The following is a 21,962-nucleotide window of genomic DNA, read 5'->3' as shown; positions in this document are numbered from 1 at the left end:
TCGCGAATGTTCCATGTGCCAACGGGCAAGCTGCGCCTAATGCTAATCTTATTACAGCAGCTGCTCACACAACTCCTACTGTCACGGCTACTGTTCAGGTTAGTTGGCAGCCTCCCGCGCAAGGTCGAATGAAATGTAATATTGACACTGCGTTTTCAAACCATCGTAAAAGAACCGACATTGGTATTTGTATCCGAGATGAAGGTGGTGTGTTTGTACTGGCCAAAACAATCAGCTTTGTTGGTGTTTGCTCTGTTGATATTGGCGAGGCTTTGGGTCTCTATCACGCCTTGCAATGGATTAGTGACATGCAACTCGACAATATCGACTTTGAAGTTGATTCCAAAAGCACGAAAGATGCCATTTACTCAGGTACGTAGGGAAGACATATCTGAATTAGGAAATATTATCACGGTTTCCCGGGTTCTTCTCTCTTCCAAGTTCAACAACTCTCGGGTGGAGTTTGCTAGGAGACAAGCAAATGTGGTTGCTCATACTCTAGCAGGAGAGATCACGTTTCTAGCTTGTCCCGTTGTTTATTTTCATATACCCAGTTGTATTGAAACTTTGATTATTAATGATATGCTATAAGCACCTTTATTTCAAAATAGTAATAATAATAATAATAATAATAATAATAATAATAATAATAATAATAATAATAATAATAATAGTAGTAGTAATAATAATAATAATAATAATAATAATAATAATAATAATAATAATAATAATAAAAGTTGTTTCAAAAATAATATAACCTAATAATAATAAATGTTGTTATAAGGATAATATTGAAATTTTAAATTAATCTAAAGATAATTTTGGCAGTGCAATAAAATTTGCTTCCCACCTCTACCCTCCCCTCCCCTTCTAAAAATTGAACCAAACACTTCAAATTAAAAATCTCCCCTCCCCTCCCCTCCAAAACTCTCGAACCAAACTAGTGGAAAATATTTTATGTGATGAAGTTAAATGACAAAAGGATAAAATTGGAAATTTATATGATTTATAGGGGTAAAGGTATAAGTGTAGGGGTACATGGCACTCGTTTTACCGAATTGACCCGACTGATTAGTAATGGGCCACGCAGTTTGCGTGGTTTGGGCCGGTTTGGCAAATTTTGTCCAGCCCTACACGAAAAGCATATAAGGAAATGCACTATATTTTCACTTTTACCAGTGAGTTACATCAGACACAAAGGTGTCTTTTGCGTCAAACGATTTCTCTTCTTCTACAAAACAATTCTCACTGGTCGTTCCCTTCACTTTTGCCAACTCTTTCACTTTCACTTTCACTTCTGGTAATGTACAACCTTCTTCTTTTATATTCTATTTGCTTTAATATTATGTGATTTAGTTTTGGTCTATTTTCCTTCTTGATCGATGTGAGTTCCAACCCTATACATAACAGTTTTTTGTCAGACTTAGTTTTGACAAGAAACAATTATTTTTTCGATGAACACCGGATTGCCAGGAACTTTTCATTTGGAATCGGAGTGTTAAGACTTGATGTGATGTTCTTGGAAGAATTGATGAGAATATTGTACTCATGATGTATATGTTTTAATTTTAATTAAAAAATTTGTTTCAAATTGAGTAGGATTATTATATTTTTTAGGGTTTCCTTGTTGATAGTGGATTGTGTAATTGAATCCACAATTTAAATTAGGCTGTGTTTGATTGGTGGAAGATGAAGGATATAGGCGATTACAGAGATTATTTTTAATTTTATTCGATTTTGATTTTTCTCCAAAATTCGAAAATTTGTAACTATAGGAATCTTGTTTAGTAAAATTCTAAAAAATTTATAGCGTATCAATGACTGAAAAGAAATAAATCACGTTTATTTATTTATATATAAAATCTTTGTTATTTCAAAATTCAAACCTGATAAACCATTATCTGGTTTGGTATCCAGATAGTCTGCGATATATTCTTTGACATTATGTACAATATCTCGTGCCTGATGGAATTCACAATTTCAGGAAGCTACGGGATTTACAAGTTTCACGAGCTTGATGGGGAAGAAAGAATCCATTCCATTTGGCGGACCTTACAATTTCTTGGCGTCGCAAGATGTCAGTGAATCATGTTATGGTTGTCTTAACTAATTTTGTTTATGTGCAGTCTGCTTATAGCTGATATGCTCTATTTTACTTTGATTTTTCTCTCTGGCAGCAAACTCCAAACAAACCTATGCTACCACATTGGGATACAACTATGCAGGTGCCAAATATTTTCTGCATTGAATCAGTTTGTGATGGTATCTTTGATCTTGTAACTTGCACCTTTTACATATAAAAAAAAAATTGACGCATTTTATCTTCTTTCAAATTACCTTTTATCACAATTATTCACTTCATTAATAGATATATTTATTGCACTTCATTAAATAATTTTTTTATCATATTTGCTATCGTATTCATTTTATAGTTAGTGTATATTTGCAATTACTAGTGAAATGATTCGATAAACGTTTCTTCATCTTAGAGCAACTTCCATATTGAATTGTGTATTATGAGTCTGTATATTCATATAAAAGTGTCTATGCATTTTGGTCAGGTTGCTGCACAGGCTTTTTCAGAAATGGTACACAGAAGAAACCCTGATTTCAATAAATTATTTGCTAGAAACTCAAAGCCTGATGTAAGCTTAATGACTGGTGAATCAAGAGAATATGGAAACCAGTCTTCTTCACCAAAAAATGATAGGGATGGGACCTCAATGAGGTACATATTGTTCTTGTTCTTCTAGTAAACTTGTTAATAGCCTTTTCCCAAAGACTGAAAAAAAAAACTTTAAGTGCGCAGTGCAGCAAGTGGAAGCAAGAGATCAACAGATGGAGATCAAGATGACAGTAACAAAGTATGTTTATGGATTAGTTTTTATATAAATATGTGGTTGATGAATGTAATGTGTTCTGCAACTTTCATATAAAATTTTCGGCAAAAAAATCTAATTAAATATTTTCTGTGGCAGGTGTCTCCTTTAAGAAAGAAGCAGAAATCTAACATGATTACTGAGGATGGTAAAAAATTTGAATGTGGCTAACATGACTAGTACCAAACACATGAACTACATTTTATGTGGCTAACAGTCTTGCATCTTGGTTTGTTGTAGAAAATCCATCTGGACTGGCACAGAATTTGGGGACAGTCGTCAAGGAATCTGACAATGATGTTGATGTTGATGCTAAACTAAAAATTATGGTATTATAAAGTTTTATGCGTTTTCGAAGCATAAATGAAAAGGGTTATTATTTTTTTTTTTTGTGGATTAGCTAAACTAGAAGAACAATGAACAATCGGTTTTTTATTAAGATAACTTGTAAAATCCCTTTCGAATCATTATGATGTCCATATACTTAGAAAAGGTCACTTTTACATGGTCTCTCAAACAAATATGTGGTAGGTAGTATTGTTAAATAGCGGCGCTGTAGCCCTATACTGTGGTAGAATTTTTAAACAAATCGCTATGCTAGCCGCTATAGCTGCAGTGTAGCAATGATGCGTAGCACTTATTGACAAGATATGCTTAGCTTTGTTGCCCACTATAGTTATAATCATATTTGTAACACCCATACTAGACGTATCTAGAAAGTCTAGCATGTGCGTTAGTTTAGTACTGGATACATTAAAATATACAACAAAAAAAAACTACGAATGAATATATATATATATATATATATATATATATATATACACAACCAAATGCGTTCGTACATGATAATACAACTCAACTTTTCTAAAGTATAATAAATGCATCCTTGAATATCCACATTGTCCTGCAGCGGTACGAACGAATACTTGTCGCAACATCCATTCGGCTACTAGCTTGCTAATCCAACCTGTTTATCTGAAACAAATAAGGATTGGGATGAGACATAAGGTCTCAGTGAGTTCCCCTAAATCCTAGGCTATAGGTAACCTCAGGGGAAACCTACGGTCACCACGTGTCTAAAATACAACCTGACGGTTGATTATACGTGTGTGGGGACTTGCATACTTAGACGGTCGTGCATACTAGGGCCGTCATAGTCTTATCTCACTTGTTATAGGCTTCACTTCCTATACGTGTCATGGCGGTCGAGGGGAATCTAAAACCGCAATGCCCAGAATACGCTCTACGTATCAAGGCCTAAACATTCTATAATCATGACACAATTCTAAACCGGACGATTAGGGGAAACCTAAGATCGTCATCGGCATATCTTTCTCTATTTGCTCTAATGCATAATACGATGTTTCTAACAACGTATCTTTTCTTGCTATCATACTAGTTTTGACGATCTACGTCTATGTTATACTATTCTTGACGATCTACGTCAAGGCTCTATGACATAACATAAATATGTCTAATAAATATGCACAGTCAGATTCATTCATGAAGTTAGCGTTTAACAATCAAACATTATCTGAGTTCATTTTACGGAAAGCCCCGAGTGGAGTAACCCCGAGCTCAATCCCTATCTATCCGATGGAAACCTATCTAAGGTATAACCAACGGCACTCCTGAAGTGACGTGCGGGATCCTTACGGCTAACCCCGTGTCACCTAATGGAAACCCCTTGAGCCAACCTAATGTGGACACAAGAGACACGACCACTACATCTTGCTTACTAAGTGACATGCGGGTTCCTTACGGCTAACCCCGTTTCACCTAATGGAAACCCCTTGGGCCAACCTAGTGTGGTCCCAAGAGACATGGCACCTTTAACTTTAAAGTCTGGGTCTATATATATGCATGAGTATTAAATCTATGCTAGCTATCTCTTTTACCTCGGATGCCTATACGATCCGACTAGAGGTAAACTATATGCTTGCTTAACTTGCTATGTGAAGAGATGTCTAATCAATTCACGTCTTGTCATAGTTGTTTGGCACTCTAGGTTCTGTACGAAGAGAATACTCTATATCACTTCATATCTAATCAAGCATACCACTCATGCCTAGCATTCTATTCTTTACTAACTATTCTAGTTCTTGACAAGCTATGTCAAGGCTCTACTTTTATTCCCTTCCTTAGTTCTTTGCTACCCGAGTAATTCGGCTATTCTCTCTTGAATCACTCTTGCCATTCATATTAAGATTGCCATGATTTTCTTTTCAAGAGTCGTTTGTTGTTATGTGCATTGCCTAGATGTTGTTTTGGGGTTATAAAGTTATAAAACGTTGAAAGAAAGGCTATGGAATGCACCACCGACCCGACAATGAGCCAACAAGCCAAAAGCTAGCTGGCCAAACCAGAGGTCTGCGCTAATAGCGCCTCTGGAGCGTAGCTCATCCTGATGAATTTTGCTATTAGCGTAGATTTCGCTAATAGTGTAGTTCTTCGGGTCTGTGGTACCGAATTTCCAATTTTTGACCCAAAACTCATTCTAATGGTTCCTGCAATGCACCAAAACATCCAGCAACATATATATGCATTATAAAACATCATTCATGGCAATATTAACATGTACAAGACTAGATCAAGGCTAAGGTATAAAATTCTCATTTCTCTAATCTTAACTAAAAATCATGTTTTGCTTGCAATTAAACACATAATCCCAATGGTGGGTTCTATCTAAGAACTCACCTAATGATTAGCACTTGATCTTCAAGCTTCAAGCATCAACCCTAACTTCCTCTTCATTCTTGATCTTTAGCCCTTTCCTCCAAACCATGCTTTAATCTCTTCCTCCACTTGTTTCTTACTTGATAAGCTGCCTTAATCCTTGCTTGATCATGATTTGAAGAAGATTGGATGTCTTAGAGAGGAGAGGGAGGCGAAATTCTAGAGAGAAGGAGGAGAGAAAGGTTTTCCCAAAAACCTAGAGAGAGAAAGTGTGGGTAGAAATGAAGGAAAATGGCCCTTGTGGCCTTATATAATCGCTTGCGACGTTTTACCACTTTGCCCTTTGCCTTAGCCGTGTTTACCTGACACTGACACATAAGCCCATGCTTGACTGATATTACTCATTAATATCTTTCGTTGTACTTAGCATTCTTCACCAAAATCTCTTTCCATGAATCTTAGTCCTCTGATACATTTAACAGATGCAATTTCCCATTAGCTGACAAGCGGGATATTACACTCTACCCCCCTTAAAAAAATTTCGTCCTCGAAATTTAGAATCATCTACCAATCATCGCAACAAAAATCTATTTCCTCTGGTTTTTTCTATACAATATCTAATCAAAACCACTCTAGGGAGGTTGAAGAATACCTTTCTCAACAAAGCATGCAATTCTGCATATAATTAAACATGGTCTCTTCCATGTTACTATCTTCCTCAAATCACAGAACTATCTGAGAACATAGTGATTAAAACTAACTTTTGTTATAGGAGGATTGCTTGTCTCGAATCTATTCCTTCTATGCTTAGCATGAACTCTGCATCTAAGTAAGTTTTCTCTATCTGAATCACTCAGGATTTGCCTTTAAACTGAAGTTCTACTGATATCCAGGTTTGCCCTGCAGTGCTTACGTGTATCTAACACATCTTATCATGCATACATCTTATCACACATAGATAATCTTTCTTGCCGCACTTTGCGACTTTTGCCTCTTACTTTGTTACTCATCTTGATGATTCGGCAAATCTATCATCTCTTTTCGGAGTCTTAAGAAATCTTTCTATCTTTCATAACCTCCCTGTACTGCAATTCATGGGTAACTTGTCAAAGCACAAATCCGTGTATCCCGTATGACATGAGTATCACATGGGCATTGTCATTCATTCATAAAACTTTATCTTCTAGTATTGGCATACTTTCTAGCGCCATTGCTTGTTAGTTAATAACGATACTCATTCTAGCTTTTGTTTCTAAGAGTTTCTAAACTTTGGTACATAGGTTCTTGGAACGAATAAATACATGACTAGAAAAATATCATTTTAAAACTGAGTCTATACTAGTACTGCAGAACCACAGGACAAGTCTCTATATCTGAAAAAAAAAGGTTTTATGACTCTCCTTCACACTTGTCTCTAACAAGCTGGTCCTGAAGTCTGTACGTCTTAAGTGAGCTTACTCGCTTACGACGTATCTCATCAGTTTTAACAATGTGAAATTTCATGTTTTTAAAATAAACATCGTTCCCAAGTTCCTCACTACCAATCTTATCTTTAAAAGTTATAAAATCGTGGCTTGACACCATTCTAGAAAGTATCGTTATCATTTAACAAGTATGGTATTCCTATCTCGTACATTTTTCACAAAGATTCTTACTACAAAATTCCATGTTCCATGGCTACTGTTCGCAACTTAAGTAATTAACTTTCGTTGCGCTACTCTGATTCCCACCGGTTGGCTTCTACCAATACTCTGATCCGTTGAGACGAGTGAACTTTATTCTTCTTCCATTATTACATTAATATCTGCTTGAACTCTGCTCGATACTTCAATGTTGCATGCTACTCTGCAACCTCATTCTACTCTTTGCTGGTAAGATTAAATCTCAAGGAAACTTACCTCTGGACATATCAATGTCATACTTATTCTTATTCCTGAGCAACTTAACTCAAGGAGCACATCTTTGCAATTACATAACTACTATTCCATGAAACGCTCTTACAACCTCCCATGGTAGACTAATCTTGCATTCGGACATACTTCCTTATGCATCTAACATTGTAGCTTCGTATCTCGCATACTATGTTTTGCTCAATCCTTCCTATGCTTGCTCGTTAATTTTTCTTTCTGATAAAATTTTGTAAATTAACACACGGGTCATTGACGTTGATGATTTACAACTATATATAAAACATATACTGAATCTAGGTCCCAGTCATTACTCTAAAATCCCAGGACGAGTTGATAACACGTATGTGTCATCAAATCTTAGTCCTAGTGAGTTTAGCCCAAACTACGCGAGTCGTAACAAACCGGTACCTACAAAATTTCATTTTGAATTTCAAAAATGTCAACTTCAATCACCCATATGCGTATGTCTTTCTAAAATCATGTAAACTTTACAACTTAGCATCCTAACGAGCCTTCGCAAGTTCATCAAGCAAAACATAGATTCGAGGGGTACTCTTAACTCTGCGAAATCCAAAATCCTCGTGATTTCATATGACTTTGCACCATTTAACTTCTTGCTTCATGATTTCACATCTGTGACTTCCATTCTAGATACTGGTGCGCCTAAACTCTTGGTCCAAACTCATTCTTATTTCTTGACACATTAACTTCCAAAGTCACGTTAAACCGAATCGATTTTCGTTGATGGTTGCCCATGCCTTTTTCCCTTTTGAAAACTTTAGGGGGGTGATATGCATTCGTCACTCAATATAAAAAAAAAACAATTTCTCATTGCATAAAAGATGGTGAAGACAACTCTCCAATAGTCACTGCATTCCCTAGAGACGAACAGAAAAATTTCGCTCCGGGTTCGCTATTGATGAGTTTCTTCAGCTCAATTTTTCAAAACATACTTTGCATAAATTTTTATTTCTCAAGTAAATCAATGCACATCAGTCATTCCCAACATCTAAAATATATTCTACTACATATGCATGGCAAGCATCAACCTAATTCGATACAATTCTCGGCACTTTAGAAACTGATGCTTCATTCCTGATAACATAAAACTTTCACTGAATCCTTTTCTACTACGAGTAGCTTACTTCTCTGCGTTACCGCTTAACGTAGCTTCCCGAACACTAGAATCTTGTTCACTTTGAACATTCAAGTCCATAATCTCAATAACATAACGCTAATCCTGAGAGTCTACTAATCCCGTCAACCTACGTCGACTGCTCTCTATCTTGTAGCCTTGCGCTTACTTTCTGGAATACAATTCCGTTCTAACTACGACCCTTACTGAAGCTTTAGGTCCTGCTAAGATATTTTTGTATTCTTCACTTACGGGTATACGAAGTATCATTAACAACTTACCCAACACTATCGGAACGACCCTTCTCAACATTGCCTTACATTCCCGGAGGATTCATACTTCTACTTGCTTAGTTCACCGGCCACCTACTGGCACAATCAACTTCTTACTAGTACTCATTCCGAGCTCTTACTTCCGAGTTCACACTTTCCGGTGCATCTTCATCACATACTTCGTTCCTCCAGGTCCTATTCAGCTCTCAGGCATCCATTCTAATCGTCGAATGCTAAATTGAGTTGATCAGGCTCAACTAACAACAACAACTAGAACATTTACCCGGAACCCAATGGTCCCACTACCTTTGTTGTAATTTAATGACCCAAGGCACGATCTGAATCGACCTGCTCTGATACCAAATGTAACACCCATACTAGACGTATCTAGAAAGTCTAGCATGTGCGTTAGTTTAGTACTGGATACATTAAAATATACAACAAAAAAAACTACGAATGAATATATATATATATATATACATATATATATATACAACCAAATGCGTTCGTACATGATAATACAACTCAACTTTTCTAAAGTATAATAAATGCATCCTTGAATATCCACATTGTCCTGCAGCGGTACGAACGAATACTTGTCGCAACATCCATTCGGCTACTAGCTTGCTAATCCAACCTGTTTATCTGAAACAAATAAGGATTGGGATGAGACATAAGGTCTCAGTGAGTTCCCCTAAATCCTAGGCTATAGGTAACCTCAGGGGAAACCTACGGTCACCACGTGTCTAAAATACAACCTGATGGTTGATTATACGTGTGTGGGGACTTGCATACTTAGATGATCGTGCATACTAGGGCCGTCATAGTCTTATCTCACTTGTTATAGGCTTCACTTCCTATACGTGTCATGGCGGTCGAGGGGAATCTAAAACCGCAATGCCCAGAATACGCTCTACGTATCAAGGCCTAAACATTCTATAATCATGACACAATTCTAAACCGGACGATTAGGGGAAACCTAAGATCGTCATCGGCATATCTTTCTCTATTTGCTCTAATGCATAATACGATGTTTCTAACAACGTATCTTTTCTTGCTATCATACTAGTTTTGACGATCCATGTCTATGTTCTACTATTCTTGACGATCTACGTCAAGGCTCTATGACATAACATAAATATGTCTAATAAATGTGCACAGTCAGATTCATTCATGAAGTTAGCGTTTAACAATCAAACATTATCTGAGTTCATTTTACGGAAAGCCCCGAGTGGAGTAACCCCGAGCTCAATCCCTATCTATCCGATGGAAACCTACCTAAGGTATAACCAACGGCACTCCTGAAGTGACGTGCGGGATCCTTACGGCTAACCCCGTTTCACCTAATGGAAACCCCTTGAGCCAACCTAATGTGGACACAAGAGACACGACCACTACATCTTGCTTACTAAGTGACATGCGGGTTCCTTACGGCTAACCCCGTTTCACCTAATGGAAACCCCTTGGGCCAACCTAGTGTGGTCCCAAGAGACATGGCACCTTTAACTTTAAAGTCTGGGTCTATATATATGCATGAGTATTAAATCTATGCTAGCTATCTCTTTTACCTCGGATGCCTATACGATCCGACTAGAGGTAAACTATATGCTTGCTTAACTTGCTATGTGAAGAGATGTCTAATCAATTCACGTCTTGCCATAGTTTTTTGGCACTCTAGGTTCTATACGAAGAGAATACTCTATATCAATTCGTATCTAATCAAGCATACCACTCATGCCTAGCATTCTATTCTTTACTAACTATTCTAGTTCTTGACAAGCTATGTCAAGGCTCTACTTTTATTCCCTTCCTTAGTTCTTTGCTACCCGAGTAATTCGACTATTCTCTCTTGAATCACACTTGCCATTCATGTTAAGATTGCCATGATTTTCTTTTCAAGAGTCGTTTGATGTTATGTGCATTGCCTAGATGTTGTTTTGGGGTTATAAAGTTATAAAACGTTGAAAGAAAGGCTATGGAATGCACCACCGATCCGACAATGAGACAACAAGCCAAAAGCTAGCTGGCCAAACCAGAGGTCTGCGCTAATAGTGCCTCTGGAGCGTAGCTCATCCTGATGAATTTCGCTATTAGCGTAGATTTTGCTAATAGCGTAGTTCTTCGGGTCTGTGGTACCAAATTTCCAATTTTTGACCCAAAACTCATTCTAATGGTTCCTGCAATGCACCAAAACATCCAGCAACATATATATGCATTATAAAACATCATTCATGGCAATATTAACATGTACAAGACTAGATCAAGGCTAAGGTATAAAATTCTCATTTCTCTAATCTTAACTAAAAATCATGTTTTGCTTGCAATTAAACACATAATCCCAATGGTGGGTTCTATCTAAGAACTCACCTAATGATTAGCACTTGATCTTCAAGCTTCAAGCATCAACCCTAACTTCCTCTTCATTCTTGATCTTTAGCCCTTTCCTCCAAACCATGCTTTAATCTCTTCCTCCACTTGTTTCTTACTTGATAAGCTGCCTTAATCCTTGCTTGATCATGATTTGAAGAAGATTGGATGTCTTAGAGAGGAGAGGGAGGCGAAATTCTAGAGAGAAGGAGGAGAGAAAGGTTTTCCCAAAAACCTAGAGAGAGAAAGTGTGGGTAGAAATGAAGGAAAATGGCCCTTGTGGCCTTATATAATCGCTTGCGACGTTTTACCACTTTGCCCTTCGCCTTAGTCGTGTTTACCTGACACTGACACAAGCCCATGCTTGACTGATATTACTCATTAATATCTTTCGTTGTACTTAGCATTCTTCACCAAAATCTCTTTCCATGAATCTTAGTCCTCTGATACATTTAACAGATGAAATTTCCCATTAGCTGACAAGCGGGATATTACAATATTCCTGTGTTAGTTTTTCAACTTGTAAGAACATAAATATTCAACTTGTCTAAATTTTTTCTTTTGTTTTAGTTTGCATATTTTTCTTTCTACGCTTCATTCCTGTCATATATGAGCCTTTTATGTTAAAATATTACCACCATTTATCAATCCAACTTTCTTAATGTTGCTAAGTTTAGCTGCATTTCTTTTGACAGGAAGATGATGAAAGAAGAAAAGAAAGAAAAAGACTGTCGAACAGGAAATCAGCTAAAAGATCAAAGATAAAGAAACAGGTACATACGACAATGCTTTGGTTGCATATATATGATTAAAATGTAAAAGAAAAAGTTGTTGGTTTCTTCTGTCCCAAATAGTTTTTTTTTATTTTTCGACTCTGATTTTTTAAATTATTAAATGTTAAGATGATCTGATTATCTAACTTCTGATGTGTTTGTTTGATGATCTATTTAACTTTGTATTTCATTTAATATTCGCATTATTTGTGCTTTGTCAGAAAGAATATGAAGAGCAATGTCAAAAGATAGACACTCTTAAGGAAGAAAATTCGGTCCTAACACAAATGCTCACTGAGCTTTCAGAGAAATGTTTCGAGCTCACCAATGAAAATGATTCTATTGAGGTCAATCATTTTAACTCCCCTTCTTATTTGTTGAATTTTATATCATTCATTAAACTAAGATACTTGTTTGATTTGAGAAAATATTTTTGTTCAATTAGAAAAAGACCATCTTATTTTCTAATATTTGTATGAGAAACAATTAATTAAACAAAGAAACAATGGTTAAGCGAGGAATCAAAATAGTATACGGGACATTATATCCTTTGATCTCTATTTGTAACAGACTTTCTAATAGAAATATCTAAGTTACATAACATGAATATAGCCAAGTTCATCTTGTTAGATGACAATTATTTATTTCAAGCTTTAATTAATATATTTTAATAAAGAAGTGAATTCTGAGTATTGTATTGTAGTTCTCAATGCTCTATTTTCCAATATTGCTACTAATTTAAGTGTGATTTGGTGGTCGAACAGGAAGAACTAGTTAGGATGTATGGACCAGAATCAGTTGCAGATATCTTGCACATGAAGCCTACTTGAAACAGTTTATGATAGGAAGCATATGAAAATTAGAGCCAAGAAACAGTTTAAGACAGGAAGCATATCATAGGAAGTATAATTTTTTTTATTTGGGCTGGACTTGTATTTTGATCCTGCTTGAAGATGTTAATCAATATTAAAAATTTAAGATAATGCAGTTTTTTTTTGGAGATTTTAAATACTTATACAGAAATATCTTATCACAAAAATTGATTTCCATATTACTAATATTACTAAAAGGTAAGTAAATCTATCTTTGTGAACATATGTATAGCTAGCTGTATTTAAAATCCAGAAATATGAATTTGTGTTCATGTCATATTACACAATAAATTAATTAATGAAATATTGATATATTGTCATGTGGTGATAAGGGAAATATGTAGAGATGATTATAATAATTCCATTTTTGCTCTTCCTAGTATCTAATTTTGTAGAATCAGACATGACCATTTACTAGGGTCTAAATAACAATAAGCAACATTAAAGTACTTTGTGCTTTGTCTCGTCAAAAACTATTATGGTGTTTCTTTTGCTTGAAAAATAAGTGAGGCAATATTTCCTCTCGAATTTCAACAAACATGCAGTCTTTTTCTTTATTTTGATCTATGTTCGTCTAAGTTCGTCTAATCTCTTAGCAATCTTTTTCTTTATTTCTTTGTTTTTAGTCAATACTTATATAAAAAAAAACAATTGTTTAATTTTATCTACAGAAATCCTAGGGTCTGGATTTGAATCCAACATCTTACACAATAGCTTCCCTAAAAATATTGGGAAACAATTAGGACACTTAAACTCTGCTTTGCTTATCTTCATGTAATAAACCATCAAGAAACTGAATAAATTAGATATGATAAGTCCCTAAAAATGGGAATTAAAAATAACAGTGTCATGGTACTTACAGATAGTTATCCGGTGTGCGAAGCAGGTTATTGAAGAAGTTGTTGCAAACATTAATATGTCTATGACAGTATGACTTAACCTCTGGTTGAGCATATTAAAGAATATAAGACAATAAAAGTGTCTTTTTTTGGGAAACAATCATAAATGAGTCTAAAAATCTAAACGCATGCGTATTGCAGTGCACTTCTCTTGGAACAAACAAGTGTGAGCTGCTTCTAGTACCTTCAGACCCTAGAAAAGGGAAAAACATTAGACATTTCAAACCCAAGAAAAGGGAAAAACATTAGACATAAACGATTCCCTTTGCTTACCTAAGAAAGTTATAGTGAGTTACCCTAAATAGTGCATGATAACCATAAATTTAAAAAATCAATAGACAATCAAAATATAATAAAATAAAAAACACCTCAGAAAACAAAGGAGATAGTGAGTTGTGGGTGTGTCTATCAGATGAGTTTGCTAGGTTCTCAAGCTGATCAGCAAAGAAGCCGTCTTGACAATTAATAGGAAAAAGTGAGTTGAAGGTGTTTCTATCATACTGATAACCATTAATTTGAGAGAGTCCTTTCAATCCAATCGTGAGTTTCTAAAAGAAACAAGGGGATGCATGAAAAAAAATGGAATAGAAGTATCAGTATGTATCTGTAATCTTGTTTCAGTTAATCTAAAAGAAAGAGAAACATTATTATTTTAAAAAAATATAAAGAATAACAATGGAGTAATATGTGATGAACAAAGTGAAGAGCAATACCATTGATATGTTGATGATATCACTGAAAATAAACCAACCTAGCTAGCTGGTTATTTAACTAACACTCTAAACTACTATTGTTAATTTATGCTTACAAACTAAACAAAGCTAACTATATTAATAGTATTTAAACACAAATAGTAGCAATACTAAAAACAAATGAACCAGCATACAGAATATTTAGGTTCTCACAGTAAGTGATGGATTCCTTTATGTCTTAAGCGATGGAAAGGTTTTCACCGACCAGTTTTGGGCTTTGCAATGAAGAGTTTGAGTGAGTTTCATAGTTGTGAGAATGGGATTTCGTTGCAGTTCGAGTTTGTTTACAATAATTAAAGCCGTGAAAAGTTTTTAGTTGCAAACATTTCTTCAAGAAATCTAGCAACTAAATCATTGTAATCCATATCCATATGTTTGGAACCACACACAACACAACCTAGATTTATCAATCAAGAACCTAGAGACAAAAATATGTAAAATGGATTCTACCACTTCGCATTCCATAGCCAAAACAACCACATTGGTCTAAATCCTTAACTTAGAAAATGTTGTCAAATTTCCACTATGTGGGTGCTATGGCGTTACGGCATGATGAATTTTGTGTCAGCCACTTTAGGCCGCAACACCTATTTATCTCTCTCCCGATCAGAAGGACGCCTACGTCATGTTAGGCTCGAATACACAATACCATCTCCCACCGTTGCTTCTTTTTGGTTTGAGATTGAATAAAGGTGTGAAAACATCACATGAAGAGGTGAATCTCCCAACCAAATATCCATCCAAAAACTAGCTTTCATTCTGTTTCCCAATTTTCTCACTACCCTTTTTTTGAACCAATTTGAGCCCCCCACCTCCTCTAAAGACATTAACTCCTGCCACCACCTAGATGTATATTGTGACCATGACACTTCCGCCATATCCTATCCTAGGCTCGTATCTGTCTTCCAAAATATTCTTCCAAAGTGGATTACCATCTTGGATCAACCGCCATCGCCATTTTGTTAGAAGACTCAAATTCATCAACCTCACATCTTTAACTCTTAAACACCCCCCCCCCCCCCCCCCCCTCCTGGTTTAATATTAGTTACTTGCAAGATCAACCAGTAAATCTTTGGGACATATTGTGTTTCTTATTTTCCAGGAAATGATGAATGCTCTGGATATTGTTATGCAGAATATGAATATAACCGTCGAATCCAACAAAGGTTGAACCCGTCGAAGTTATCTTCAAAGGAAACAAGTAAATTGCTTGAACAAAACAAGTAAATTGCAATAGAATTTAAAGAAATAAACATAAATTGCATTGATTGAATGTAAATTGGTACACAAATTTATACATTGTGTATGTTTTTCTCTGAATGCGGATAGTTTGAGTGTAAGTTTTTTGTATGATTGAATTGTGACCCGTTTTCCTTCACTAATTTTTTTCAACGAGATTTTTCTGTAAGATTTTAATGAAACATATGTTCGATGAACATTTCATATAGGAGTGTTATAACTATTGTAAGTGGAAATCTATTAGTTATTGGATAGTTTATTGGCTCATATTATATCCTTGCGTCTCCCTATAAAGTGGGCTTATTATAATATAAAAGTGTACATACAAAAGAATATCACAAATAACTTCTCTATCTTTCTCTCCATCTATCTATACTTATATAGTTCGATTTGATTCAAAATTTAAAATTACGATTAAACTCAATGATTTAATTGAATATAAAATATAAAATTATAACTAATACAATTAAAGTGAAAAAAAAAAGTTACAAAAAATTTGGTTACAAACATTATAATTTTTAATTTTTTGAAGGAATAAGAGTATTTGGTTGAAAAAGTTTTAATTTTTTTTAACATGGAATATTGTATTATGGAAAATGACAAGTCATAAATTTTTTTGTTTATAACGAAGTAATTAGTCTTAAGCGGTTAGTGAGCCCCAATAAAGGACCAACTATTCATGAGAACATGAATTCGATTTCTGGATGAAACGATTCTTGGCGAGGTTACTTACCTCCCAGCGGAACTCAACAGGGCGCCTTTTCCACGGGTAGCGGAGGTTAACACCAAAAAAATAATTTAGAAAATGTTTTATGATTTAACTAAATCTATTGAGTTATAATAACACCAAACCAGAATCACGTTAATAAACATGCAGTGATGAAATTTCGTTTGCCAACTGTTTCTGTGATAATTTCGTATCGGTCCAACAATGACGATTCGTTGCGAAGAGTAGTGCTATCAACACATTTTCTAACACACTCTCTCTAATTAGTTGAAATTTAAATGGATCCCACTAAATCATGAAGGCTCCACGTCAATTTACTGGGACCTAGTTAAAATTCAACCAACAAGAGAGTGTGTTGGAAGGAGTGTGTTAGAGAGTGTGTCATAGTATAACTCATGTTAAGAAACTTTGTAGATAAATAAAATAGTGAAGATCCTTTTATTGATCAAGGGAAAATAAGGACAAAAACAAAGGAAAAACTAGGTTCTCAAAGATATCTACGCCGTAGCATATGCTAGGATGGTAGAAAGAGGCGAACAATCTTTTTTTTTTTAGAGGGAAAAGCGCCTAACATTCTTGAAAAATGATAAAACAGACAACTATTTTGGTGGTTTATAATATTTTGACATTCCAAATATTTTTTTGGCAAAAATAAAATTCAAATTAGTCTCTTAATTTTTTATTAGGTAGAAAAAAATAATAATATGATTCATTGTAATACAAGAACAAATTTGTCTCTATAAAAAAATGCCATGGATCAATTTTAGTTTTAATTTTTTCAAGCTCAAAATTGAGGGTGTTGAATTTGACGCCACAACAATTTCTCTTTTCTTCGCCACATAAAATTCTATGGTGAATGGTTTAGAAGACCTAAAAGACTTTGAAGGGTCTAAATAGAACTTCTATACTATTAATCATTATGCAGTTGGGTTCGGTTTTCTTTGAGGTGGATTTGCGCATCCGAAAACTTTTGCCAACCCGTTGGGCTAATTTTATTCTATAGACCTGAATGACTCGTAACGGGCCATGCAGTTCAGGTGTCTTGGGCTGGTTTCACAAATTTTGTCCAGCCCTAATAGAAAAGCACATAAAAAATGCACCTAAGTTTTGTTCTTTTACATTACCTACAAAGTCAGAAGGATTTCTCTTCTCCTAGAAACATTCTCTCACCGTTTGTTCCCTTCACTTTTGCCAACTACTTCACTTTTGCTTCTGGTAATTCACAACCTTTTTATTTTATATTCTGTTTGCTTTTCTATTATTATGTGTTATAGTTTTTGGTTTATTTTCCTTATTGTTATTGATTGATGTCAAGTTGCAACCTGTCTGTAACAATTATTTGTAAGACTCTACTTACATTCTGACCGAAAACAACTCTTAGTTAGATTTTACTTTCATCAGAGACGAACACCGGATTACCAGTACCTTTTCAAGTTGAATCGGGTATTTAAGATTTAAGAAAATAGTAGCAGATTTAATTTTTTTTTGGAAAAATTCGTGACTATGCAGTACTCATTATGTATACGTTTTATATCTTTCTTTTTTTTTTTTTTGAAGAAGTATATGTTTTATATCTTTAAAAATTCAGTTTCAATTGGAGTAGGATTATGATATTTTTTAGGGTTTCCTTGTAGATAGTGGATTGTGTAATTGAATACAGGATTTAAATTACATTGTGTTTGATTGGTGGAAGATGAAGTGTATAATTAATTACAGATATTATTTTTTAATGTCTATTCAATTTTAATATTTCTCCAGGAAGCTACGGTATTCGCAAGTTTCTCAATGGAGAAGAAAGAATCCAATCCATTTGGCAGACCTTACAATATCTCGGCGCAGCAAGATGTCAGTAAATCATGTTATGTCTATCTTAACTAATTTTCTTGATGTGCAGACTGCTTATAGCTGATATGATCTATTTTACTTTGATTTTTCTCTCTAACACATTGGGAGACAACTATGCAGGTTTTTAGGCTGGTTTTCATATATTACTGCTTTGTATGGCCAGCTGGATTTTAAACTACGACAAAAGGATCCCTACCTGGTTTTTAGGTTGGTTTTCATACTCTTTTTTGTATGGTGGTGTAGGTAAATAACGCACTACTTCAATTTGATGCTCTACATGATCCCACAGAGCTCTCCTATAATCCTCGTGTAGCAAAGGTACCTTTCAATTGATATATTCATTGCACTTCATTCATTTATTTTTTCTATCATAATTTCTACGAAACTATAGTTGGTATATATTTAGCGGATTTAGTGGAATTTTCATATTTTTTTAGGGGTTGGGGTACTTAAGAATTACTAGCGAAATGATTCAATGAGCGTTTCTTCATCTTAGAGAAACTTACATACTTAATTGTGTATGAGTTTGTATATTCATATACAAATGTTTATGCATTTTGGTCAGGATCAAGGTTATCAAAATCGGGACTTTACTTCAAGTCGAAAGGGAGTAGCAAAATCGGGACTCGTAAAATCGCAATCAAAATCGAAGGATTTTACTCAAGGACTTTTGTAGAATCGATGTAAGATAGCAAAGTCGGGACTCGTAAAATCGCAATCAAAATCGAGGATTGTACCAAAACAAAAATAATGTTAAATATATGTTATAAATTGCATATAGTCATAAATGACTAAAGTTCAAAGTCCACAAAATACATATACATAAATGTGGGGGAAGTGAAAGAATGAAATTTTTTAGCCTTTTGGGTATTTATAGAACGGGTCATGGATTCAAATCGGGTCAATTTACGAACTGTGTCAAAAATTAACCCTTATCAAAAAATGAACAAAATCCTTCAAAATCCATCAAAATCCTGCGATTTTGAATGGATTTCACGATTTTGTGCGATTTTGTGCGATTTTGATAGGATTTTGTCTATTTTTGGGACTTTGCTATGGATTTGAGTCGTTGAAGCTACACAAAGTCGCAAAAACCAGGATTTTGGGACTTAAGTCGGGGTTTTGATAACAATGGTCAGGATGCTGCAAAGGCTTTTTCAGGAATTGTGCGCGAAAGAAACCCAGATTTCAACAAATTAGGTACTATAAACTCAGAGCCTGTTTTAAGTTTAATGACTGGGGAATCCAATAAATATGGAAACCAGTCTTCGGCACCAAAACATGATAGGGATGGAACCTTAATGAGGTACAGTTTGTTCTTGTTCTTCTGGTAAACTTGTTAATAGCATTTTTCTAAGGCCTGAACAAAATCCTTTATGTGCGCAGTGCAGCAAGTGGAAGCAAGAGATCAACAGATGCAGATCAAGATGATAGTAACAAAGTATGTTTATCGATTAATTTTTATATAAATGTGGTTGATGAATGTAATGTGTTCTGCCACTGTTATCTTAATAAGTTAGAAGACTTAGGAAATGAATAGTTTATTAAAGCTTTGAAATTTTTCTTTAGTAGGGTTATATAAAATTTCGGCAAAATGTCTAATTACATAGTTTCTTTGGCAGGATTCTCCTTTAAGTATGAAGAAGAGATCTAACATGATTATTGGTGATGGTAAGATTTCAATTTTTCTTTTGATTATTTTATAATAAGAATTTATGCTTTATTTGATCTATAATTTGAATGTTCAGAAGGTGACTAATACAAAGCACATGAACTGCAGTTCACGTGGCTAACAGTCTTGCATCTTGTTTCTTTGTAGAAAATCCATCTGGGATGGCTCAGAATTCGTGGACAGTCGTCAAGGAATCTGACACTGACATTGATGTTGATGCTCAACTAAAAAATATGGTATTATAAAGTTTTTTGTGTTTTCATAGCTAAATATGTATGGTAAATACACTTCAGAAAGTAAAACCCTTCTTAATGTTGCTAAGTTTAGTTGCATTTCTTGCACAATGTCTAGCATTTCCTATTTAGTAGCATTTCTTTTGACAGGAAGTTGATGAAATAAGAAAAGAAAGAAAAAGACTGTCAAACAGGAAATCAGCTCAAAGATCAAAGATAAAGAAACAGGTACATACATGACCATGATCGGTGCATTGCAACATTTATAAATAGGAAATGGTTTGGTTACATATGATTAAAATGTAAAAAGAAAAAGATGATCTGATTATCTAACTTCTGATGTGTTTGGTTGATAATCTTTTTAACTTGTATTTCATTTGATGTTATCATTATTTGTGCCTTGTCAGAAAGAATATGAAGAGCAATGTCAAAAGATAAACACTCTTAAGGATGAAAATTTGGTCCTAACACAAACGCTGAGCTTACAGAGAAATGTCTCGAGCTCACCAATGAAAACGATTCTATTGAGGTCAATCATTTTAACTCCCTTTCTTACTTGTTCAATTTTATATCATTCAATAAACAAGATACTTGTTTGATTTGAGAAATATTTTTTTCAATTAAAAAAATTCCATCTTGTTTTCTAATATTTGTATGAGAAACAATTAAATAAACTAAGAAGATTCTTATGAATCCAAAAATCATAAGATGTCCATTAATGTAAACGATTCTATTGATCTCTCTTTGTAACAAACTTTCTAATAAACTAGTGCAACAAATAATCTAAGTTACCTAACATGAATGTAGCCAGGTTCATCTTGTTAAATGACAATTATTTATTTTCCAAGATTGGTTTATAAAGATGTTAATTCTCCGTATTGTGTTGTGGTTCTCAATGCTCTATTTTCCAAGATTGTTGCTAATTTGATTGTAATTTGGTGGTGGAACAGGAAGAGCTCGTTAAGGAGTATGGACCAGAATCAATTGCGGATCTATTGCATATGAATCCTACTTGAAACTTTTTGTGGTGGAGCCAAGATACAGTTTAAGATGGGAAGCATATCAGAATATATAATTTTTTTTATTTGGGCTGGACTTGAATTTTGAACCTATTCAAGAAATTATACATTTAACATATTCAAGAAACAGTTTAAGATAGAAAACATTAAGTTATTAATCAATATTAGACATATAATGCAGTTTTAGAGATTTTAAAAATTTATACAGTTTTAGAGATATATCTTAATATTTTATCACAAAAATTGATATCCTTAAGGTAAGTAAATGGCTTAATTACTATTTTGGTCCCTTAAGTTATTTGTTGGTTACATTTTGGTCCCATAAGTTATTAACGTTACAATTTGGTCCCTTAAGTTATTTGTTAGTTACATTTTGGTCCCATAAGTTATTAACGTTACCATTTGGTCCCTTAACTTAATTTTTGGTTTCGTTTTGGTCTCTTAACTTATTTTTTGGTTTCGTTTTTGTACCTTAACTCTAATAACATAAAGGACCAGAGTGGTTGACGGAGGAAGAGTTAAGGTACCAAAACGAAACAAAAAAATAAGTTAAGGGACCAAATTGTAACGTTAATAACTTATGGGACCAAGATGTAACCAACAAATAACTTAAGGGACCAAATTGTAACGTTAATGACTTATGGGACCAAAATGTAACCAACAAATAACTTAAGGGACCAAATCATTAATTA

General features: G+C 34.5%; 1 protein-coding gene and 1 pseudogene across 1 annotated transcript; both read left to right on the top strand.

Moving 5' to 3' along the window:
• The first annotated feature begins 2,800 nt into the window (after positions 1-2,800).
• LOC146946303 (light-inducible protein CPRF3-like) lies at positions 2,801-13,003 on the top strand. Its single transcript, XM_085748882.1, has 5 exons — positions 2,801-2,864; positions 2,979-3,027; positions 11,935-12,012; positions 12,234-12,359; positions 12,777-13,003. Exons 2-5 carry the CDS (start codon positions 3,025-3,027, stop codon positions 12,840-12,842), a joined length of 273 nt encoding a protein of 90 aa, XP_085605008.1. The 5' UTR covers positions 2,801-2,864; positions 2,979-3,024; the 3' UTR covers positions 12,843-13,003.
• Positions 13,004-13,709: 706 nt separating this feature from the next.
• LOC146946302 (uncharacterized) lies at positions 13,710-21,414 on the top strand (annotated as a pseudogene).
• The last annotated feature ends 548 nt before the right edge of the window (positions 21,415-21,962 follow it).

This window comes from Medicago sativa, chromosome 2 (assembly GCF_051527215.1).
Source record: "Medicago sativa cultivar Bolivia chromosome 2, Bolivia_mono, whole genome shotgun sequence".
NCBI lineage: Eukaryota > Viridiplantae > Streptophyta > Magnoliopsida > Fabales > Fabaceae > Medicago > Medicago sativa.
Note: the sequence above shows the minus strand (reverse complement) of the source record. Positions and strands in the feature narration are given on the sequence as shown.

Bases quoted from the DNA above. Each gene is read 5' to 3' on its own strand.
- LOC146946303 (XM_085748882.1), top strand. The intron at 12,013-12,233 runs GTACATACGACA...GTGCTTTGTCAG, and splicing joins GATCAAAGATAAAGAAACAG to AAAGAATATGAAGAGCAATG. The intron at 12,360-12,776 runs GTCAATCATTTT...GTGGTCGAACAG, and splicing joins ATGAAAATGATTCTATTGAG to GAAGAACTAGTTAGGATGTA.